We start from the raw sequence: 25490 nt of genomic DNA on the forward strand, positions 1-25490 counted from the left end.
CTCAGTATGAAACCACAGGTAGGAGGTGTGAATGATCGCAGCTATCTTGCTTCAGTTCTTTGTTCTTTCTGATGATCTTGCATGCACACATGCTAACTTTCACCTGTCACATATACTGAAGACATGCACCTGGCCTGAGGTTGTTGATAAGTTTGCAGCTGCAAAGGCACAGAGCTTCACTGAACCCAGCCAAGAGCTTCACTGGAAATGATTGTGTTCTCGCTCATGCATGCACCAGCTCTTACAAATAACAAGAAATATGCGTATAAATGCAGGAACATTACAAGCGCATAGGGTGATGATTATTTCTGTTAGTTGTTTTCTCTCTCTTGCTTCTGATTGGCTACAGGGAGGAGGTGTTTCTTAGCTTTGATGAGCATGTAAGATGCTTCTCAAACTAAAGGAAAAGACATGCTGAACTCTACAACACAAGAGAATGAGAAACCGCAGGCCGACCACAAAGCTTACAAACCTACGTGCATTTGCGTACTCCTGTCACAGGCACGTTTAGTAGTGCATGCATCGTCATCCGTGGCTCTGGGAGGGTCTTTGGCAAGCTTTTTGTTTGTTTTTTTTCTTGAACTACTTCTGCTCTGCAGAGATTGATTTAGATGATCAGACGGCTTTGGGCGGGAGGTTGCCGTAAGTGGATTTCAGAGGAAACGTAGTCGCTAGTTTAACCTACACTATTTTCACTTAACTGGAAGGCATTTTTCCTACACATCTTACAAGGAAGATGTCTGTGTTCAGATGTGTCTTCAAGATGTTGTCTTGCTGTTTGCCATTTATTGTATGGTTTAAACATCCTATCACAATTTTTATGTATATTTTAGATGTATTGTGTATGAATACACAAACACACATTTTAAATAATATCATAAATTATATACATAGACAATATATAATAAAAATCAATAAAATATAAATCTATTATATGTGTGTGTGTGTGTGTGTGTGTATAAAAATACAATATGTATTTTCTTCAATAGCATACTTTTTTTGTTTTTTATTGCATTTTTTTATTGTTTTTGTTTTATTTAATTTAAAATATTTAATTTAATTTAAAATACTCTAAAAATCAATAATAAAAATGTATAGTGAATCTAAATATTTTTGTTCTCAATTATATACATTGTATAATTCACCTTTTATGTATAGAATTTATTTATAAAATACAAAATAATACATCTTAAAATATTTTTCTCAATAACATACATTTTATAATGCATTTTTATTTTATTTATTTTTTATATTTTAGATAGTTTTTCATTTATTATTTCATTAAAATATTTGTTTCATTAAATTTATATTACTTTAAATAATAAGATTAATGAGTATAAATATATTTAGTTTTTTGTATAATTCCACGTAATTATACTTAATTAATGTATATATATATATATATATATATATATATATATATATATATATATATATATTAAGTATAATTCCGTGACATTATACAAAAAACTAAATATATTTTATAAATATATTTTATATTATATATATATATATATATATATATATATATATATTTATATATATATATATATATATATATATATATAAAATTTATATAAACACACATATTTTTTCCAGTAACAAATTTTCCAGTGTAATTTATATTTTATGTATTTTATTGTATGTGTTGTTTTTATATTTTCTATCTGTTATGTTTTTATTTTAGATTTTTTTTTTTTTTTTTTTTAATATATTCATTTTATTTTGTAACATGATATTTCTCTTTGTATGTTTCTAGTTGTGTTTCTAGAGTTTTGCATTCATTTATGCTTTTAGGAAGATCATTCTCACTACAAAATGACAGCAACACAAGAGTAATTGTGTGCGCATTAAAATGCAGATTACACATGTGATACTTCTGCATTGTTAGTTCACGACACTAAAATCTGCATCTTTTCTGCGGAGCAAATTAACGGCACATCTTTTTCATCTTTCTTCACCACCCCCTCAGTGGAAGAATATTATCCATACTTTAGGCCAATAATCAGTGACTCATGTTTACTGATATCTGCGCACGTCAAGGCGCCGTTCGGTCGCCGGGACCAGCAGTCACCGGCTACTTGCAGCCACGATGTGCCTCCAAGACATCGATCTCGATTACTAGCCACTAACTGATTAGATCCACTCGGATGGCCTGATGTTGGTTTCTTTCGGTAAGAAGCCAAGGCAGGTGTTATGCCAGTCTGATCCGTTTTGGGAAAGTGGCCAATTGCATCCGAATGAACTCAGCATCTAGCAAGCGCTGAAAACGCCCGCTTAACTCATCCGCTTTGATGTGAAGTGACTCGGCCTGATTGTTTTCCATTCATAAGTGATGAACACCAAAGGCTAGAGCCCCAGACCGAAAGAAATGTGCTCAGCTGGGAGCCACTAAACGTAATAATCATTAAATAATGACCTGTCAGCATTAAACCGATCCAGTGCAGTGGCCACAGCGCTCTGGAGAACCGTAGCGCTGCACTGTTTACACTACGAATGCGGTTGAGTTACACCACGTACTGTAAAGAGGGCCTGACTGCCAGTAACTCTAGTCACTTACCAACAAAAGCATCATTTCCTGAAAGCTCCTCCCCTCCCCTCCCCCTCGCTCAGCTCCCCTCCCCTCTCAACCACCTTTAGCATTGAGGAACTAAACCACAATCAATATGAGAGAACCTCCATGCACATACCTGTCAGTCCTCGTTGACTAGGAAGGGCACTGGGTCTCTCACATACCTGTTGTGCTGGCGGGAGAGCCCTCTTTCTTTTGCTCCGGGAATGTTGTTGCAGCTGCTGTGAGCTTGCACATGGAAAGACTCTGTTGTCTTCAGGAGGTGAATGATAGTGACTTGGACCCATGTCACTCATGCAGTTTTGGACTAAGTTTTATGCACAGCTGGGACGTCCTCCGCCCAAGGTAGGGCTCGTAAATCTCTTTAATGTAATCCTTTCTTTTTTAGCTTTTTAGGAGGTTGAAAATATGTTGTTGTCGGGTGAGAGATTCAGGTTTGCTTGCCCAAGGGAAGAAGCTTCTTGTCTGGTGCTCTACTTTGTTTCCCTCAGATTATTTCCTTGAAGAGATAAGATAAAATGATTTCCTTATCACTCTTCTTGTAGCTTCTGAAGATCTGCGATCTGTCGCACAACTGTCAGTTTTTAGTTTTGTGGCATTTTTTAATGATTGGTTTTTAATGCCAGTGTTTGTTTGCAGTCATGTTGTCAGAGTGACTATAAGTAAATATATAGTAATTATATAGTTATTATATACAGAGAATATATATATATATATATATATATATATATATATATATATATATATATATATATATATATATATATTTATTTATTTATAATTTTATATATATATATATATATATATATATATATATATATAATTAAAATTATTATTTTATTTCATTTACCCAAATAATATTTGTATAAGTATATATATATATATATATATATATATATATATATATATATATATATATATATATATATATATATACATATATGCATATTTTATTCTCAATAAAAAAAAACATTTTATTTTGTACTTTTTATTAAATTAAAGAAAATATTTATTTTTATTAATTGTGTAATTATATAAATGTATATATGATATTTAAATATATATATATATATATATATATATAAATATTTAAATAATTTATAACACAATGTAGTATAGATCATATATTTAAATATAAAATATTGTATTTATATGTACTTTACATTTAATTTACATTATAATTTATATTATTTTAAAATAATCTGATACTGTATAATATAAAATAGTAAATATAAATAATATATTTAAATATAAAATAAATTAATCACATTTTACAGTGTAATTTCATTATTATTATTATTTTAACTTAAAATGTATTATTTTAGCATTTTATTAATATTATTAATATTATTATTTATTTTATTTTTTTATTTATATGTGCCAAGTTCTACATTGATATTTTGCATTTACAACCATCATTCTGATTGCAAAAGCTGACTTGTAAGAATAATTTTGATAAACGTGAAAGCTGAGAGGTGGACACGGGTGGTTCTTGGATTTGGCAGTTTGGCACAATTATTGCTCCTTTTGAATTAGATAAATTCTGTATTAGAGTTTGCAATTTGAAATCTCCTTGCTGTTAAAAAGCACCAATGATTGCATCAGTCTCAGGAAATGGATGAACTTCATTTTTTTTTGTAGCACACACACAAATTTCTTCTAGTTGTGGAAAGTATTTTAGATGAGAATGTCCTGTGTTGCATGAGTTTGTACTGGATGGTACTTCCCTTTATTCCGCTCATCAGGATTTTTGCGTTATAGGGGTTTGGGTCTCTATTTTGGGCCTAAGGCAGGGCGACGCTCATGATTTACGGGAACAGTGTGATGTAAAGTGCTATTAAGGCACAATGAGTCTTTGCTTCCCAAACCCACGACCTGCAGCGCTGCATGACATGCACCACATCTTCCTTGTGTTCAGATCTCCTCCTTGAACTTTGTCTTTTTTCTTCACTTTTATGTTAGTGTTTCTTTTAGTTGTCTGTTCTTTTACTTGTGTTCTTTCGTTTGTCTGTTTTGTTTGGCCATCTCTTTTACCTTGTCTATTCTCTTTCTCTTAAGGTTTGCCAGTCTTTTGTTTGCCTTGTTTGTCCACTCTGTCTGCTCTTTCTCTTGTGCATTATTTCCTTTCTCCATTCTTTTTTAATTGGTCAGTTCTCTCCTCATTATTCTACCGTTCTTTTATTTGTCTGATGTGTCACTTGTGTTTTATTCATCCCTTCATTTTTCATTTGTCTCTTCTCTCTTTAGGATAGCCATTGTTCAGCCGTTTTTCATTTGTCTATTTTTTTATTTGTCCGTTTCGTTTGTCCATCCTTTTTTATTGGTCTGTTCTCTCTCTCTTTAGGTTTGCCATTGTTTGTCTGTTCTTATGCTTGCCTCGTTTGTCCACTCCTTCATTTGTCTGTTCTATCGCTTGTCCACTCTTTTTCACTTGTCTCTTCTCTCTTTAGGGTAGCCATTGTTCATCCATTCTATCATTTGTCTGTTTTATGTCCATTCATTTAATTTGTTACATTTGTCCTTTCTTTAATTTGTCAGGTTTTTTTTGTCCATTCATTTGATGTTTCGTTTGTCCATTCTTTAATTTGTCTGTTTTTTGTCCATTCCTTTAATCTGCCTGTTTCGTTTGTCCATTCTTTATTAAAATGTCTGTTCTCTCTTTCTTTAGGTTAGCCATTGTTCGTCATTTTTCACTCATCAGTTTTTTATGCATGTTCTTTTGTTTGTCCTTTGTCCAATTATCTGTCTTTCTTCCTTTCTGTCTTTCCATTGTTTGTTTGATCTTTTCGTTTATTTTTCCATTGTTTTGGTTGATTGTCTAATCTTTATCCACTTTCTCGTAGTTCATATATTCTTTAATTTGTCAATTCCTCCGTTCTTTTTCTTTCTGTGACATACTTTCTTTCTTTAGGCCAATTGCCTTATTTATTCTTTCCACTTGCCTTTATTTCTTTCCATTTTCTGCTTCATTTCATATACTTGTTTGCCATCTTTCTTTCAGTTGTTTGCCTTTTTTCTCTAAGCTTGCCATTGTTTGTAGTTTTTATTTCATTTGTTTGGACCTTTTTTCTATTTGCCTTTTTTCTTTCTTGTAGCCATTAGCTTATATCTTTATCTCTTTTTATTTTCTTTATTTTTTTTCTCCTCTCCTTTGCCATCTTTTTAATAATCCCTGCCCTTAATCCTTATCTTGCTCCTCCCTAAACAAAATAAACAAGACATAAAACACATCAGGAAGCTTGCTGTGATAATCTGGCAGTGACGCTTCAGGCTTGTCTGCAGTTTTCCCGTCAGTGCTGGTTGGAAAGGTTCAATAAGTGTCATGCTGTGGTGTAACTTGACACATTGTCATAATAATGAGGCTTTATTTCAGTACGGGAGTGTCAAGAGATGTTTGTGTGTGGTTTATTTTCAGAGTGCGGCCACCAGCTTGTCTTGCAGGTGCATCTTTTTTCCTTATATTTCATACAGGAAACATTTGTGCAGGCTTACAGTAAATGATGCATTTCTGGTGGTCCCCACAGACGAGTGCTGCCACCTCATCTCTACCGAGTCGGTCTATATTTCCCCCGGCAATGATTAACAAAACTCTTCTACAGTAAATCACTGGCACAGAGGATATATTTTGTCATTTTCTTGTCACTTCCAGCTTTTGGTCGTTGAAAATTTATGCTGACAATGCATGGTGTTGCCCGCCGAATGAAAAAAAAAAAAAGGCTTTAGGAAACTACCATCTTTGCCCAGTTCACCCCAACCCAAACACCTCAGTAGTCTTCAAAGAAGCCTTGATTTAAGACAGCACCGCATCCAAAAACCAAACAAAACTGAAATTGTCCAATCACAAGGCTGGAAAGTGCCTTGCAGGATTTGTCTCTCAGGTTATGGAGTTCAGGTCACCCTGATGAAACTGTGGTGAGATTTTCCTCCATTTATGTGTCTTCTTTAGGACTACATTGCATTCTTGTAAATGCAGAAGTGACTGTATTAGACACATTGCTCAAGAAGTAACAATATGACAGTTTTAAAATACTTATATAAACATAATGTTGCAATTCACAACTATTTTGAAGCTTAACCTGAGAGTTATTTCTATAGAAATTCTTCATCTTGCCCAATTATCTCCAACTGATTTAAAGTATGAAAATTGCGATATAAAGTGACTACAAAGGTTAAAAGGAGCAAAATTATTTAAAGTTAAAGGGTTAGTTCACCCGAGAATTTAAATCCATCCCTCTTTATGTGACTTTCTTCTTTCAGAATAATCCAATTGGAGTTATAGTAAAAATAGTTCTTGCTCTTCCAAGCTCTTCAATGGGTTAAGTTGGTGTTTGTTGTCAACAGTTCAGAAGAAGTGAAATAAAGTGTCCCCTGTAGCAAATCCATGCGTTTTGTAAGATTAATATCCAAATTTCAAACGTAATAAACACTTTTTTTCTCACTTCTGTTGACTGTTGGGAATCAGAAAGAAATGCAGATGAATGTCAAAGTATATCAGCACTGCGTGGTTAGTGACGAGTATGGAGAGAGAGAACAAAACAAAATGCTGGTCACGAATTAGAAGCACAAAATGTCGGATTTATAAAGAAAAACATCTGAGGATTTCGAAATAAGCCAAGAGGACACTGGTTTTTCTTTGCTAAAGTAAGGAAACTTTGTTTCCTTTGCTCCTACATTTCCCAGAGGTGCGCGCAATTCATACGTCTTCCATCTTTTGCCTGCACGCCTTCCGCGTCCCACAATCAGAAGATGTTTGAAAAAAAAAAAGTGTTTACTCCATTGGAAATATAGATATTTATCTCACAAAAACGCATGGATTTGCTACAGGGGGCCTTTATTCACCCAAAACCTATCTGTATTTAACCTCAGTATGATCAAAAAAAGAAAAAAAAAGAAAACCATGCTGATGTCTCATTTTGTGGCGGTTGCAGTTTAAAATGTAATTCTTATAATCTTAACTCAAGTGATGAAAGATTCTAAAGTAATCAGTGTTGAGTACTACTGTAAGATTAACGCTGCCTGGTTTACATGTCTGAAAATGGTTAACAGTTCATTAGAAAAAAAATCATTAGAAATTTAGAAAGGTATTCAAAAAGTAATCAAATGTAATCAGTTACATTAATAAAGTAATTGAAATAGTTAATTAGGGTAAGTTGTAATCTGTAACCTATTATATTTCCAAAGTAAACTTCCCAAAACTGGTTTCAAGTAATAAGAAATGATATTGTTTTGAAAAGAATAAGAACAAAAGCAGCATTTAATATGTCACTTGCTACTATCGCACTGTTTTGCATAATGCAAATGGTTGCATTATGAGGATATGAGTAAACGTTTTTCTTCATGGAAATTTTATCTTACATGGTGTCACTGGTGAAGGCTTTCTGTGCATAGTGCAGACTCGACTTCAACCATGACAAAATTTGTCAATTAGTTGTTGCAGACTTACAGAAGTACAATGAAAGATCTAAGAAACCTTAGAACAATTAAGGATTTCAATGAGACCATGAGAAAATGAGCCTCAAACCTTGAGGTTTAAACTTTCACTGTGTTTATTTGCAGGCATTTTACCTTGTGATCATGTAAATTGGCTCAATTTAGTCTGGCAAATATCCACGTCTCGTCTGGAACAAAAGATGGTCTCATTCGGTTGAGGTCAACGTGTTTATGTAAGGTCGCTTGGTAGTTGGCAGAATGAATTCCTTTTATGTATATTTATATTCACCTTTATCAAAAATCTGTTAAAAGGGAAAATAAATCTGCTTAAATGTTTCTCATTTATAAGTTATTTCTCAAAATCTTTTATTTGTTAACAAACGGAAATTCCATTTTAAGCAAACACATTTCAGGAAAAGTGAAATATTAATAACATTCATCAATCCGATGGCACTCTGTCATCCTGAAGCAGGGGAATCCCTGTTTGCTGGCTCAGCAGCGGAGAAAAGGAGTGGAGAGAGAGGAGGCGGTCTGGCCTTCCAGGAAGTCTTGCCTTGTTCCTTGTGGTTTGCCTGAGAATGTACAAAGTCAAATTATGCCGTTGTCATTTGCTAAACAATATCAAAAGTCATTCCCCTTAGAGAACTGTAGTTTTAGTTTTTTTTTTGTTCTTATTGAAATCAAGTTGACTTCTGGGATTTCTTTGTTCCATTTGGCAGTGCTTTGCAAATGTGTCCTCAAAAGATCAAAGTAAGCATAAAATATGTTACAACACGATTCTGACAGCAAATCACGACCGCAGTCGTTTGATCAGAGTAAATGGGCAGGTTGTGACCTTTCAGAATCCACCCGGCTGATGGGTTTTGGCAGCATCTTCACTCCTGAATCGAGCGCTTCTTGGTTTTTCAGGGGGAGTGAATCAAGTGCCGAGACGCTCTATATCAGGTCCCTCCTGAAATGTTGCCATTCTATATATGGGCATAAAAATGTGTTTTTGTCCGTTGTCAAGTCATTCTGTGTTCCACAAGCACATCCTTCCCAGCACAATGAAATCAGTGAGCAACATCATTTGAATGCGGAAAGACAACTTAACCACTGCCTGGAGACAGGAACAGACTGTTGCTTAAACACTCGACTTATTATAGTGTGATGTAGGCCTAGACTTTTAATAAACACTGCTCCAATAAATTTCATTTCAATTTTAGAAAGTTGGAAACAGTTGGAAATCTAAAATTTTCGAGGGTATTTATGTATGATTAGTATATAATTTTAATTATTTATCTTTTAAATGTATTACAATTTTTATGTACAACTATATTTCATACAAAGTTTGTGTGTGTGTGTTTAAATATATTAAATATTCATGGACATTAAATTAAAGATTTTTAGGTCACTCTTTATTTTAAGGTGTGCTTGTCACACTTTATATGTACTTACTATTATAATAACAATTATTTATTAATGATTAAATAATTACATGCAAGTAATCCTAACCCTAACCAAATAGTATGTGTGTGTGTGTTTGTGTGTGTGTGTGTGTGTGTGTGTATATATATATATATATATATATATATATATGTATATATATATACACACATACACACACACACACACACACACACACACACATATATATACATGTATGTATACTTACTATTTGGTTGGGTTAGGATTAGGGTTTGATTTAGAGTTACTTGCATGTAATTATGTGTAATTAATTGTTACATATATGTTTATATATAATATTTATATATAATATTCAGGTCAGTTGTGGCGAGCTTTCATGACCACATGAAAGATGACCAAGGTTTGGCATTATTTTGAATAAGAAAGAAATGGAAAAGTTTTGTGTAAACTGTAATGTCAAATTGGCTTAAAATAACTACTGGAGCAATGCGTAATCATGTTCAATAAAGGCATGTAGGCGTTAGCTTAGAGACTAGCCAAATCCAGCTAATGTCAGTCATGTTATTCACTGCGATCCCGTCCATGCCGTCTATTCCTCTAACATATACCTAATTCAGTGGTAGTGCCAATGCGATGTCAAGGCGCTTTTACGAAATTCTGTTGACTTGCTTTTCATTATCTCTGCGTGCCTGCGACTTCAGTTCCCACAGAGCACATGATGAAGTATGTTTTTAAAAACTGTTTTAATGCTATTCTTTGATCAAATTTCCTATTATTTTTGGCTTGTGTTTTAATATGTTGGCTAATGTTATATGAAGATGAAGAATTCTGTCCGGCTATTAATTGATTTTCCATTGTTCTGCATTTCCCCAGCTAATTTTAATAAATAAGCATTGGCTGACATTGAGTCTGTGCTCTCCTTTTTTCCTTTTTTTTTTTTTTTTACAGCATAAAATCAAATTAATATAACTTGAGACAAGTGTAGACTATGGCATAATTGTGAATTAATTTTAGTGGAATTAATTGAGGGATTTGACAGTTTGATTCATAGAATAATATTTCAAATTTAGGCTATTGTATACATGCATGCACGCACAAAGTATTTTTTTTTTCTTTTGGGGATTTCTCGCTTTTAGATTAGCCGATTCGTTGGATACAAAACTTCCATTTAAACGTCATTCAATTTAGTCATTGCGCACATCCCTTATATATATATATATATATATATATATGTATATGTATATATGCCATTTGTTTATATAAAGGTGTATATATGTATACACACACAAACACACATTTATTATTTTATATAAAATCTAATAAACATCTTTAATATATATATATATATATATATATATATATATATATATATATGCACATATAAAACAGTGTTACGGTTTTTTAATAATGGAAAATGTAAAAAAAATAAAAATTATATGGATTAGATAAAAAAAAGAAATGATGCATGAGTTTTCCACTCTCAGTTTCATGTCGCTGCTTTTAATCTATATTTATAATCTCCATATTCAAGTATAGAGGAAGTACGAAACCTTTGAATTTGTGGCTTCTAACAAAACTAGCATGCATTTGTTTTTAAACCTTTCATCTTTATGAAAAAGCACGCAGTCAAGCTCCGAGGTTCTCACGATACCGCTGTGATCCATCTAGCATCATAAACATATACACACCTTCATTATTGCAACAAAGTCATGTTTCGCAGCAGCTCTGATTCAGCTCTGAAACGACCTCTGTGCGCATCCATGCACAAAGAACACAAGAATCTAAAGCACTGTGATATGATTATATCAGTACAAGCCATATTTTAGACTGTAAGCAGCTTATTTTGAGGTCAGCCCTAATCTGATTCACACCGAAAAATGGTTCCTATTAATGAAATGGATTGAATACCACAGCCTCTGGCCACCCTCCAGTTCCTGGTTGTTTACCGCTCACTGGTTTTCCTCGAACAGTGAAGGGTTCTTGGAAAATCTTGGCTGTGCAAAGAGCGTCTCGAGCCCCTTCAGATTCCCCATACTTTCCATTAGCGCACACATGCACTCTTTAACTACAAAAGCCTCTGATTCTGAGTGCATTGTTCTTCACAACCAAAGGATAATGCTGTGTTGTTGCGTGTGACATACTATCTACACTTCATCTTAATTAGACTGCGGGTTCAGGCTATATTCACTGTGTGTGTGCTTCACAGCCATCTCTAATCTGAACTCTCATGCATACAGTTCTTTATGACATGATATCAGCCATACATCCATCCAAAGTGCACACACACAGCAGTGAACACACCCAAAGAAGTGGGCAGCCATTTATGCTGTGGCACCCGGGGAGCAGTTGGGAGGTTTGGTGCCTTGCTCAAGGGTATTGAGGATGGAGAGAGCGCTGTACATTCACTTTCCCCACCTACAATTCCTGCCGTCCCCAGAATCAAACTCACAACCTTTGGATTACGAGTGTGAATCTGTAACCATTAGGCCACGACTTCCCACTGGGAAGAATGGTGAAACCGGATCAATTGCACCGTTTAAACAGGATCATTTGTCTGCAATTTCCAGCACATTCTGGTTTGCTATTAACATGTGTTTCATATTCAGATATTGTATCTTAAGAAGTTTCATTCTTAAAGTGTGCTCACATTTACTGTTGCGTGTCGAAATTCAAAATTCATTCATTCCAATAGGAATCCGGAGTTTTCAGCTTCTGCTTGAACTTTGCTTCATATATCTGTTCTTCCCGAACAATGGACTTTTTTTTTTTTCAAATTCCTTAATTTATTTTATTTTTTTCGCTAATTTATTTATTGTATTTTTTTATTTGTTGATTCATTTTATTTATTGTTTTATTTTGAGGCTATTTACAAAGATTTAAAATTGTGTAGATCGTGCATTAATTGTTATTCATTTTTTTATTTGCTTTATTTGTTTTATTTATTGTATTATTCATTTATTGTTTTGTTTCATTATTTGTTTCATTTTAACTATCCTTCACAGTTGTCCTATAAACTTTACGTTCTATAAACTTCCCTCTGAGACTTTAATTAATGCTAAATATGAAGTATTTAACGAAATCTTCAAATGTTAACAATTTAGTGATTTTCGCTAATTTCGTGACCACGCCTTTGGTCTCTCTGTAACCTTTTGCAGTACTTTGGACCAGGTCAGCAAGTAAAATACCGATTGGTGAATTATTTTTCTTTTCTCTTCTCTCAGGACCTCCGTTGTCTGGATGATCTGGCGATCTTCTCCCCTCCGACCGACTCCTTAACCGAATACACCGTTAATAACTTAATTAATACTGACATGCCTCCCAACGTGCCTACGATATGGGACATCAAAACACCAGCATCAGTCCAAGAGGTGAGGCCAATTCCTGACACGCACTTATTTCAAATGCTAATGTTGAACTTAATCAATGGTTTTCAGTCGTTTTTGGCATCTATGCTGAATATTATTTCCGTAGTACGAGAAACCAAACCTGTTTTTGACACACGCATGAACTGAACCTTTGTTCCAACTCTGATAGTAAAGCATGTGATCTTTCTGTTGGCTTTAACTTTTTCTTTCACTCTCTTTTGTTTCTCTTTTTCCTCTTCAGTTGAATCCTAACAGGTTTCAAGGTTTAAACTCGTTAGATGACATCACTGCTATCATTAATACACCACCCATAGGAGGTTATCAGCAAATTGTATGTTTTTAATAATGAACATTATAAATATTTTTAGAAAAACTGTAGCAGTAGTTGTAGTTAATACATTTTTATGATATATTAATAAATGTTTTTAAATAAAATAATTTAAATAAAAGCATACTAAAAATGTCATTCAAAAATATTTGTATACAAATATAAATATTATTTCTTTAACATGTAAATGAGATTTCAGTGTCTATGTAAAGTCTTTCGCTTTCTGTTTGTCTTCTCAATCATATCACGTGTTTACACAGAGACCCCAAACACAGCCAGAAGAGGAAGAGGAAGTCGAGGTTGAGGAGGCAGAAGAGCTGGGTCATGTTGACACCTATGCAGACTACAGACCCTCTAAATGTAAGAATTGATTTTTGGAATGCATTTTATGGCTTTTTGTGTCCTAATGGAGGATTTATATTGTTTTTGCATTCTCTTTTGCTATCTTAGCCAAGATAGGAATATCTCATCCAGACCGAGTGGTGGAGACCAACACTTTGTCCAGCGTACCTCCTCCTGATATCACCTACACCGTGTCCATCCCAGAGACCACCATAAACAGTGGACAGCTCTCTGCCTTGCAGCTGGAGGCCATTATCTACACCTGCCAGGTACCCCCGACCAGCTTTGCCTTTCTTGTCCCACTTAGTTAAACAACATGCACAACAAAACCTTAAAAGAAAATAATGGACTGAACTCTTTCACACACAAAAAAAAAAAAAAATATATATATATATATATATATATATATATATATATATATATTAGAGGCTATTTACAAACAATTTTACATTTGTTTAGATCTTGCATACTTAAGTTATTTGTTTATTGATTGATTTGTTTTATTTTATGTATTATTTATATATTTTGTCTGTGAAGCTATTTTCAATTGTTCACATTTGTCCTGCAATATTTTTTTTGTATTGTGTAATTTGATTTATTTATTATATTATTTATGAATTGTTTTATTTTCAGACTATTTACAAATAATTTTAAAATTTAGATCTTCATTTATTCATCTATTTATTACATTTTATGTTTTGTGTCATTTGTGTTACTTATTGTATTATTATTTTTTTTTTCTTCATTATTTATTTTCATTTTAAAGTTTTATTATATATATATATATATATATATATATATATATATATATATATACAGTCCTCTCAGTCCATTAAGGCAGTATTTTCCAAATATAAAATGTCTGTCAAAACTTTTAAAATGACATTATTTACTATAAACTTCCACCTGAGACTTTAATTAATGCTACATATAATGAATTTCGTGAAATAAAAAATTTTTTATTATTTGGAATAAATAAATAAAAAACATTTAATTAAAACAAACTTTTTTTTACTTAATTTAATATTGCATGTTAAAAGTCATAAACTTTTATTCAATTGAGCATTGGTATTTCTCTCATAATCTGCAGTTCCATCATAAAGATACAGTAAAATCTGTATCATACTGATTGTTTGCAAATATTTTATTCTTTCTGATCATTAATATCGACTTCTTTATAACACTCTACAGCAACATGAAGTGATTCTGCAGAACAACCAGCGGGCCGGCTTCCTCATAGGGGACGGCGCTGGAGTGGGTAAAGGCCGCACAGTGGCTGGCATCATTCTAGAAAACTACCTAAAGGGAAGGAAGAAAGCACTATGGTAAGGGATCTCCAGATCCATCAAGCCTTACAAAACTCGCACCCTTGACACCACAACAAAGACGAACTCTAGATCCGATGCCTCATCCTCCTCATCTCTCCTCCAGGTTCAGCGTCTCCAATGACCTGAAATATGACGCAGAGAGGGATCTCCAAGACATCGGTGCACCCAATATACAAGTGCATGCCTTGAATAAGGTCACTATTACTGTGCGGCTCAATACGGCAGCCCTGTTAACGGAGATCACGTTTCTAGTGATGCACATTCTCACAGACTTTCCCCATGGCTTTTCTGGTCTAACTGTAACTGTTTTCCATGCAGATAAAGTACGGAGACACAGCTACCTCAGAAGGGGTCCTGTTTGCGACCTACTCGGCACTAATTGGGGAGAGTCAGGCGGGCGGCCAACACCGAACGCGCCTAAAGCAGATCTTAGACTGGTGTGAGCCGGGTTTTGATGGAGTTGTATCCTTCACCTGCTATGTGCATAAACAGATTGTGCTGGCAGGGGTTTGCTAACTTTGTGTTGCCTTAAACATCTTGCAAAATACTTGTTGTTTCCAAAAATTAAAGCAATATTACAAATTCAGTGTTATCACAAAAACAACATATAATAACAATATTATTATTTATCCAAATTGATTACAATTCTGGAAATTGAAAAATGAGAAAACTAAACATGACATACAAATCTGGAAAATTTGGTTTGGTTTTGTTTGATCAGTCCTCAGCGAAATATGTCGGTGATATGTGTGTGAACAGTGAAGTTGGTTTTACCCTTGACCCTAGACATAGATTATATTTGACGAATGCCACAAAGCCAAAAACGCAACATCCACAAAGATGGGCAAGGCCGTGCTGGATCTGCAGAACAAGTTGCCGTCAGCCAGAGTGGTATACGCCAGTGCCACAGGTGCCTCGGAGCCAAAGAACATGATCTACATGAGCCGCCTGGGGATCTGGGGAGAGGGAACGCCCTTCAGAACCTTTGACGACTTCCTCCACGCCATTGAGAAGAGGTTTGTTGAGGAGCATGTACTTGCTAGCTGGCCAGTTTGAAAACAGTCCTTTTTGGATCTGTAATCTGAATGAACTCTTCATTGATAGGGGCGTGGGGGCCATGGAGATCGTCGCAATGGATATGAAGGTCAGCGGGATGTACATCGCACGTCAGCTCAGCTTCTCAGGAGTCTCGTTCCGCATAGAAGAGATCAGCTTGGATGAAGATTTCAAACTAGTGTACAACAAAGCTGCTAAACTTGTGAGTTATGAGAATTCCTCTTACTTTTACTTTAAAGAGATAGTACACTCAAACATGAAAATTACCCCATGATTTACTCACCATCAAGCCATCCCAGGTGTACATGGCTTTCTTCTTTCAGACGATCACAATCAGAGTTAGATTAACCTTTTGACACAGAGAAGTGCTTCGTACATGCTTTCAAACATGCCAAAACGAAAGAGACACAACGTTATTGCTTCTGTTTGGTGTGATTTTACAGTAGAGGAAATGTTTGTGGAGCTATGGCTACAGTACTCCCGCATTTGTGTTTTCTCAAGGGATCACAGTGACAGAGTGGAAAAAGTCAGTTAAAAACTATTTTACCTCAAAGAAATTTTGACAGTCCTCTTCATGCAATCCAGATTTGTGTCCACTGTCGGGTTTTCTCTTTTGGGGGGCTTTTCTGATGACAAGGGAGCAAAACATGCTGTTTTCTAGCCATTGTTTGTTTGCGCTCATGTCACCTCCTGTCTAGTCCCGCGCTATCAATGACAGTACGCATGTCGTCAAAATCATGTTCTGGTAGAAACGTGGAGTCTGTTTCTTGTTCAAGACACAAGATTTTTGGAGTCCAAATCTGATAAATGACTGAAAGTAAATAATAAAGGGTGTTAATAAAGTCCTTCTGAAGTGATGTGTTTGTGTAAGAAAAATATCCATATTTAAGCTTCGGCTAACTGTCGTCCTCGTGCTCACGAGAGAGTGGAAGAACGAGAACCAAGTTTTGCTTACAGTAAAGAAAAACCAGTCTCCTCTTGGCTTATATTAAAATCTTCTGTTATATTTTTATTTAAAAATAGAATGGAAGAGAACAGGGACTAGAGCTGTCAAAAGTAGTCTTCTGAAGCCAATGTAAGACTAAAAATGTATCTGTTTGCTGATTATATGAAGTTGCTTAACACCTTCAGTCTCAACATTCACTTTCAGTATATGAAAAATAGTTACTAGGCTGTATAGGTTTGGTGACCAAATGATGACCGAATTTAAATAAAGTACAGGAATACAAGTATCTAAATTGGTCTGTAAGTGGGTCATTCGTTTGTGTACTAGGGTTTGTTACTAGTAGTAGATTGTTACTAGTTACTGACTGTCTGACAGCTTACAGTTTGTTCATTTGTTGTGAATCCATCCGCAGATTATTAACATAATTGGCTAATATTACTGGTTTAAATAAGTATTGTTTATCTTAATGGTTTTAAAAATATATATTTTAGGCATGCCAGTATGTCAGTGAATTTAAACTACAGTACTGCTTGCATTCAGAGTATAGGTGTGTGTGTGTGTGTGTGCATGTGCGTGCGTGCATGCGTGTGTGCGCCCGTTCATCTGTGTGTGTGTTTGAAGGCCAAATGCCACTATTGTTGTGCTTTTGTAATGTTAAAGGAGATCGTTTTTAAGTATAATTGTTATTTTCTTCCCCATGCTGTCGACTTGGTATCAAACATTGTGTTCCTTTAGCGGTATTGTTACCGACTTCTAGATATTTTGGTATCGTGACAGCCCTACTTTGTATCTCCATATCTGACACACAAATCTGATATCTCATCTGCAGTGGGCGGAAGCTTTAGCCGAGTTCATGCAGGCTGCTGACGAGCTCTGCATGAGTTCCAGGAAGTCCCTGTGGGGTCAGTTTTGGTCGTCCCACCAGCGTTTTTTTAAATACCTCTGCATCGCCGCCAAGGTTCGCTGCCTTGTGGAACTGGCCAAAAAGGAGCTGGAAGCTGGGAAGGTCAGTCAGATCCGTATCCCTGAACTCTCTCTAATGATTATTTGTGTTGGGATAGGAATTTGACATTTCTTTGTGTTGCTCCTCTCTCTAGTGTGTCGTGATAGGGCTACAGTCAACAGGTGAGGCTCGAACCAGAGAAGTCCTTGACGAAAACGACGGGCACTTAGAAAGATTCGTCTCTGCTGCTGAGTAAGTGAATTTTAGGGACCATTGAAACCTTTCCGAAATATATGGACACCTTATGACTACTTCTTTCCAGAGTAGTGCTCTTGCAGTTTCACAATGATAGAAAGGTTTCTCAATATGTGTTACCGTGTCTCACAGGCCATGCATCACTCTGAAACCCAGTGTCATCTGATAACAACCACTTCCTGAGGCCATCGGCCATTACACACACTTTTTTGACATATATTTGTGTGTTTTCCTCAGAGGGGTGTTTCGGTCTCTGGTCCTCAAACACTTTCCGTCCGAGAAGCAGAGGAGAGAAAAAGGAGCGGGGAACAAGAGGAAACGTGAGTTGTGTCGCGCTTTAGTATCACTCGCCATACATTGGCGGTCTTAGGTTTTAGCTTCATGGTTTGATTGAATGTTCTTCCGCAGGTAAGCCACGGGGACGGCAGCCAAAACAACCCCGGCACGGCACTGATGTAGCGGGAGTGATCAACATCAGCGATGACAGCAGCACGGAGTCTGACGTCCTGGACAGCGACTCCAACTCCTCGCCAGACTCTGTCCAAGACAACAACGACGATGTCATCTTCGTCGATCAAACCAGCTACCAAATGGGTACATTGACTGTGTATTTCATGAAGCAAGTCTTATTATCTCCACGCTTCCTGATCATTTTCACGGTACCTTTGAAGGAAGCAAAAGCAATTGATCTTCGCTTTCATCCTTTCTTAGCACGGTTAGAGGAGAAGAAACAAGGGCTTCTCAACAAGATCGCCGAGCTGGGAAAAGAACTACCTCTTAACACACTGGATGAGCTCATTGATAAATTTGGAGGTCCAGAACAAGTGTCCGAGGTCATTATTTAAGTATTTATATCCCCATACATAGCTATACCTTAAAAACAAGGTTGTGTCCCAGCGCTAAACATTCTTCGTGTCTGTGCGCCCAGATGACGGGACGCAAAGGCCGAGTGGTGCGTCGACCCGACGGCAGCGTCCGGTACGAATCCCGCGCTGAGCAGGGCCACACTATCGACCAAATCAACGTCAAAGAGAAAGATCGCTTCATGAATGGAGAGAAGGTAGATCTCAGAAAGGGAATCTCAAACCATTCTGCTTCCAATTCCTGATTTTCCAGTAAAACCTGACTTTACTTCCTTCAGTTGGTAGCCATCATATCAGAAGCGGCCAGTTCTGGGATCTCACTTCAGGCCGACAAAAGGGTGAAGAATCAGCGTCGGAGGGTACACATTACCCTGGAGCTCCCTTGGAGTGCAGACAGGGCCATCCAGCAGTTTGGTAAGTAGGCAGCATTACCTAATGTCACTTGTTAAGTTTGTGGCCATGCGCTAGTTATTTCGTCTACTCTAAGTGGGTCAGTCCTCCAACTCCAGGCTAGATCACAAGTGCTGTTGAAAAGTGGTTACACTGTCAACAACCAAACACAGCGTCATTAATTCCACCTGCATCACCCAGCCACAACCTCTGTTATCAAAGCTCTCTTCCCATAAAGAGTGTCACTATACCGCAAACAACTAGCTGACAACACTTTCTGTTCTTCAGGTCGTACTCATCGTTCTAATCAGGTCACGGCACCGGAATACATCTTCCTGATCTCCGAACTGGCAGGCGAGCGGCGATTTGCATCCATCGTGGCAAAGAGGCTGGAGAGTTTGGTGCGTCCCTGACATGCCTACTCTTTGTATTTGTACTTAATTTGTATTGTACTTAAAACTTTATTTTTACTTAAGCCCTCAATTCACTATATCATTCCTGACATTTCTAACCGACGTGTTTGCTTTTCACAGGGAGCTCTGACTCATGGTGACAGGAGGGCCACAGAGTCTAGAGACCTTAGCAAATACAACTTTGAAAATAAAGTGAGTAACTGACATAGAACAGTGACTGCTAAAAATACTATGATAAATCATTGACTAACCCATGGTCTGTTGCTCACAGTATGGTGCCAAAGCTTTAGATAAGACTACCAAAGCCATCCTTGGTCAGATCGACAGCAAGGTACCCCCTCCACAGGACTACCCTGGTGGAGACGCCATGTTCTTCAAAGGTAAACGTGTTTTGTACATTACTCTTACTCACATTAAGATGTGTATCAGGTAGAACCTTAAATCTCACCAGTGCCTTCTAATATTAGACATGAAGCACGGTATGATGGATGTAGGCATGCTATGCAGTCAATCACGCCTGGGCATCAACACTGAAAAAGGTAAGGTTTCCACAAGAGACATATCACATGGCACTTGGCGTATTTCCTCACATGCTAATCACATGCATATATATATATCTCGCCACACATCATGTGACTCCTCTTTGTTATAGACTGCAATATCAGCAAGTTCCTCAACCGGATACTGGGCCTAGAGGTGCACAAACAAAACTCCCTCTTCCAGTACTTTACGGACAATTTCGACTACTTGATCGAAAAGGACAAGAAAGAGGGCAAATATGATATGGGAATACTGGGTAAGAAGCACTTCTTTTGCTGGTATGGTACTTTACGTTGGATTGAGCTGTTTAGATGACAACCAAGTATCTGCTTTCTTTCAGATCTGGCACCAGGCAATGATCAGATTTATGAAGAAACACAGGAGAAGTTTCTAACAGCGGGAAATCCTCAGGATGGTCAAGTTATCCTGTACAAGGTCAGTATTTTTTTTTAAAAGTGTGCCTGAAAGTTGACGATACGCAAAGTTGCATAGATTCTTACATACAGAGGTTCATAAAAAACAGCTCTTAAATAGTTGAGCTTAGAAAACATGCCTAAGTCACATGAGTTTCATGTGTGACACACACTAAAAACACGTTAATCATACCTTCCAACAAGAGCAAAGTTTATTTTGAGAGCTTGCGCACTGAGAACTGGTTTAACAGCCGTTACTGTAAGTGGTTCCTTGACAGAGAATAAACCCCACTGCAAGACCTTTCTCTTCACATATATTTGGGATAGGCAGGACATGTAGGACATAAGGATGTTACGATGAAAATCGATTCAAATATGTGACGATTAAAAATGCCAAACAAATCACGATAGAATTGGAGTAAGTTAAGGTGGTATTTTCTTTTCACCATGCCTCTGAATAATGCATATTAAAGTCATATTTACAGTGGTTACCAAAGAAACACTTCATCATTGCAGTTCATAAGCGCCACCTGCTGGCAGAGAGTGCATCTGCGTCTCATTCAGCTCTTCTGCTGTTTCCTTCAGATAATGTTTTATACATAGTTTAACAAAACTAAAGTTAAACTAAAATTTCAAATTTTACAGTCTGATTTAGATTAAAAACTACTCATGCTGTATCGTGAATTTCATTAAAACGTTTCATCCTTCTGACAGAACGCTTTTGTTTTGTTAAACAGATAAGTGTAGACAGAGGTATGCCATGGTTGGAGGCTATCCAGAAGGCCAAAACTCTCAGCAACCCGGAAGAAGGCTTCTATTTATCCCATAAAGTGAGTATATATTAGCAAAAAAGTCTCATCTTTCCAAATTTGCATGTAGCTTCCTTTTAGTAACACAGGAAAGGTGGTTCCTTGGAAGAACCTTTCTCTTCAGGGGTAAAGGAGGTCATTAGAGTTCCTCCGTAGTTGACTCTGCCGCTGAACATGTTTGTGCCTGTCTCGTTTGCAGTTGAGAGGTAACTATCCATGTGTGCTGCTAGCCGTGCAAGGCCAGGAGCGCAACATGATCATCTACAAACCAAACATCGGCAAGCAGGCCCAAACGGAAAGCCTCGAGATCCTCCAACAAAAATACCGCAAGGTGTGTTCAGCTATACTGATCAGAGCGAAAGAGATCTTCCTAAAAATGATGTGCAGAGCTGTTATCTAGTGCGCATAACAGGTTGAATACAGTGTTGAAGTGACGTTTTCTACCCTTGCTTCAGGTCACTCCGGAGGAGGCACGGGACAGCTGGGAAAACCAGTTCACTTTCTCCTTCAGGAAATGTAGCCATGCTAACTGGTGAGAGAAGAGACCTTCCCGACTTGGTACTAGTCAAACTGAGCCCAGTGATTCTAACATGTATGCATGTTTCCTGCAGGAACGGGAGGTGCAAAAAGATAGAGGAGGGTCAGGAGTGCATAATGGGCACTCGGTTGCGTCAGTATCACATGTTGTGTGGCGCTCTGCTCCGCGTCTGGAAGCGCGTGTCTGATGTGGTCGCTGACATCACCAGCTCCAGCATTCTCCAGATTGTCCGCCTCAAGACCAAGGACAGCAGCAAACAAGTTGGTGAGTCAACCTGATAACCCCGACGAGCAGATTATGATGCTCTGGTCTTCGAAAGGAAATCAGCATCTTGAAATGGATGTTCTCTCGTTCTCCCAGGTATCAAGATCCCAGAGACCTGCGTGTCAAAGGTGCGTCAGGAGTTGCTGAAGATGGACGCAGAGGTAAAGCAGCGACGCCGAGAGAAGGAGCAGCAAGCTCAGGAGCAGCGTCAGGCCGAGGAACAACAGAGGCTGATGGCACAGCGTCAGCTTCAAGATTTTTTCAACCCCAGTTTGTTCAGCACTTTGCCGGCCCCCAACCTGCCCAGCTTACCCACCCCATACGTTTCCTTTACCTCATTCCCTTCCAATAAAAACCCTTTGGAAGAAATCCTGGACTCCCAGGTTAGCACTCAAGCTGAGCTGAGTGGGGACAACCTCTCCAGGCAAGCTGACCCTACTGTGGACAACTTCAACCTTGAAGAGTTTATTCAAGAGCAGCCGCAGCAGGAGAGCCAGGCCATACAGGAAAACAGTTCATCACTGGACAAAGACCTGTTAGATATGCTACTGTCCTTGAACTCATTTCTAACACCCCTTACACAGACTGCCCCTGCTTCTTCCTCCTCAGATGCAGCTTCGTCATCAGCACCCATGGACTTTTCCAATTCCTTTTCTTCATCCTTGTCCGACTTCACTCCCTCGCTCACACCGTCTTCCTCGCCGCTCGTCCCTCTCCCCACTACCGACCAGCAGATGCTCCCGTTACCCAACAGCCACTGCAGCTCGGAAGCCATCATAAACGTACGAGAGGTGTTGAACAGCATGCTTCAAGGTGGAACCGAACCACACCAGTCCGTCATTAAATACCAACAACCCGAGTGAGAGCTTTCCAGTCGGACTCTCCTGTAAAACTTGCACACACTCAGGGCTGTAGTCTGACCACGGCCGGCGTCCTTCTCCGCCATTGGTCTCGGTTCCCCAAGCATGAGACTCTGCTTCACAAGACGGGAGGACGTTTGGTGTTCGCTCTGTTCTCCAGTCCAGTATGATCCCTACAGGATAGTCATCCCTGTTCAGGCATCCTGAATTTTATACACTGGGGCTTCAACGAGTATTGATTTACCAAAAATAGTTCAAGCGCAAATCTTGGGTTTTGTTTCGGTTCTATCATACCACAGCGTACAGTATCTTCGGCTCAGGATTGAGCATGCAGGAGTGAAAAGACACTTGAGTCACCAATTTGGTTCCTCGTTGGGGAAGCTCCAGGCACTTCTGAAGGTGCCTCAAATGTTCCTTTGAGATCTTCGACGTATATTTGAAATTCCTCAAAGGTTCCAAGTTCCTTATAGAACCGTACTGACTCTCTCCATTTGAAACTGTGCCTGTCTTTCAAAGGGTTCTACAAAAGTGCCGACCAAAAGGAACCTCAAATGGTATCTCAAGTATCTTTTTTTTATTTTACCGTATTATCACTTTTGTGACAACAGATTCCGTGTGGGGCTTGCTGAGGAGCTTAACCTTTGTTTCGCTTCGAACTATCATCAGCTTCACATTTCCACGATGAACTTCTGCTAAACAAAACATCCTCTCTTCATCTGAGGAGCAAGAGAACAGGCTACTGTTGAAATGTGCCTTTGGAACAGAATGTAGACGTGATCACATACTCCTGTACCGTTCACGGGCAGATGTTTGTAACGTATTTATTTCCTTTATTTATCAGGCCTTGAAACAGTGTGTCTACCTACAGATCACTGACCTGTGCAGCTGTCTCTCTGTTGTTCTGAACCTGAACAGTCTTTCCTGCTGTCCCCTGACAGAACGGTAACGATATATCCGCTTTATTGATAACCAAAAGGACTTTTGTCGCACTTTGTCCCTTTCTTAGTACATTTCCATCGTGACCTAGAAACTAAAAAGTCCTTTCTCCCTCACAATCCAGCGTGGATTATAAAAAAGATCTGATTTCTTCGTTGATGCAATGTGAAATGCATCTCTGGTACGGTCAAGAAGAGGCAATAAAACTTTTATCCAGTTAAATTATAGCCCTTATTTAAGAGATTCATTGCCAGATGTATATGAATATTTGTAACATGTACTTGATTATTCTTATTTAATTTTAAAGGGACATGATTTCGATTTATTTCTGATGTTTTGTTTTATTGATACTATGATATTTGCAAACAAAAAGGCAAACAATTCAAATCGAATTTATTCTTTATGCAATTGATACATTCTTATATATTTTATTCTTATATATAACCACTCCCTATCTCAGGATGAAATTTATGTCCAATTAGTTAACAAAAATGTATTTAAATCTGATAAAAATGTATCCAGATGTATAATGTCTAGGTTGACACACATTAAATATTATTTATTTAGCCATTATTGCGTATTTACTGCACAGTTTATTTAATTATTTTCATTAAGGGAAATTATTTCAACCACATTTGCACTTGAATTTTATTTTTTTAATTTTTTTGTGAAATTGCAAGTAGTTCCTTTCTCCTGCGTATCGTTGTTACATACTCGTAAAATAATTTGAATTGTTCCATAATCATTTAGTGCATCACATAGTTTTTACTTTACAAGTGATCCACAGTGTGTCCATTTAGTTTTCTCAGTGCCTCCCCAAAAAAGATGGACATGGGACTTAAGTTTCTGTTATGCATTTTAATAAAGCGTCTTATACAACGAAAGCACTATATGATGAGGCCATTAAACTGGGACAAAGTCTAATTAACCTGTTACTAAATAGAAATGCATTTGACGATTTGCACTAAAACAGCATAAATGAGTTTCTGTCCTGTTTGTGATGCAGTTCTGCCATGTTTGTTTGCTCGGAGCCCTTCATAGGAATTTTCAATGCTGTAAACGTCTCGATTCATTGGCTTCGCTTTTATATCAATATGGCTTTTACATAATTTATTGCTCTGAAAAAAAAAAACATGCTACTGACAATATATGTATCTTGACCATTTTATTCCTGTGTTCTTATGCTTTTGTCATTTTCTGTAGGTCTATTTATAATTTAGATTCAATTGTATATATTGTAAAAAAAAAAAAAAAAAAAAAGATAGTGCCTTTCGACTGTTTCTTAAAGAAATTGTTTTCTATTTGTATCTAAGGAATGGAATGTATAACAAACTTTGTTAACAAAGCAAAAATTAAAATAAAATGTTCAGATTACAGAGTTTGTTGTGCGTGTATTTTTGGTGAATTGCTGTTGCGTGGTTATATGTTGTCAATATAAAAATTGTAGTTTACTGATGACATTTATAGGGAAAAAATAATTATTATTTATATA

At 37.0% G+C, this 25490-nt stretch overlaps 1 protein-coding gene across 3 annotated transcripts in view; it reads left to right on the forward strand.

Annotated features, from left to right (window-relative positions):
- Positions 1-24858, forward strand: part of LOC113039613 (protein strawberry notch homolog 2-like) — a 47319-nt gene extending 22461 nt beyond the window's left edge. The window contains exons 1-28 of one of the 3 annotated variants that reach the window (XM_026197559.1): positions 2237-2917; positions 12631-12777; positions 13016-13105; positions 13363-13462; positions 13553-13713; positions 14636-14769; positions 14876-14966; positions 15091-15234; positions 15565-15788; positions 15877-16030; positions 17604-17780; positions 17872-17969; positions 18210-18292; positions 18381-18566; positions 18684-18805; positions 18901-19032; positions 19114-19249; positions 19514-19626; positions 19759-19830; positions 19910-20018; positions 20106-20177; positions 20291-20434; positions 20519-20613; positions 21329-21421; positions 21600-21731; positions 21856-21932; positions 22012-22202; positions 22299-23065. In XM_026197559.1, the coding sequence (XP_026053344.1) occupies positions 2858-2917; positions 12631-12777; positions 13016-13105; positions 13363-13462; positions 13553-13713; positions 14636-14769; positions 14876-14966; positions 15091-15234; positions 15565-15788; positions 15877-16030; positions 17604-17780; positions 17872-17969; positions 18210-18292; positions 18381-18566; positions 18684-18805; positions 18901-19032; positions 19114-19249; positions 19514-19626; positions 19759-19830; positions 19910-20018; positions 20106-20177; positions 20291-20434; positions 20519-20613; positions 21329-21421; positions 21600-21731; positions 21856-21932; positions 22012-22202; positions 22299-23065 (4104 nt within the window). In that variant the 5' untranslated portion in view covers positions 2237-2857. Of the gene's footprint in view, positions 1-2236; positions 2918-12630; positions 12778-13015; positions 13106-13362; positions 13463-13552; positions 13714-14635; positions 14770-14875; positions 14967-15090; positions 15235-15564; positions 15789-15876; positions 16031-17603; positions 17781-17871; positions 17970-18209; positions 18293-18380; positions 18567-18683; positions 18806-18900; positions 19033-19113; positions 19250-19513; positions 19627-19758; positions 19831-19909; positions 20019-20105; positions 20178-20290; positions 20435-20518; positions 20614-21328; positions 21422-21599; positions 21732-21855; positions 21933-22011; positions 22203-22298 lie in introns of those variants that run through there. The other 2 variants (XM_026197556.1, XM_026197557.1) reach the window with 2 other exon arrangements.
- The last annotated feature ends 632 nt before the right edge of the window (positions 24859-25490 follow it).

The sequence above is a fragment of the Carassius auratus genome, chromosome 22 (genome assembly GCF_003368295.1).
Source record: "Carassius auratus strain Wakin chromosome 22, ASM336829v1, whole genome shotgun sequence".
Lineage (NCBI taxonomy): Eukaryota > Metazoa > Chordata > Actinopteri > Cypriniformes > Cyprinidae > Carassius > Carassius auratus.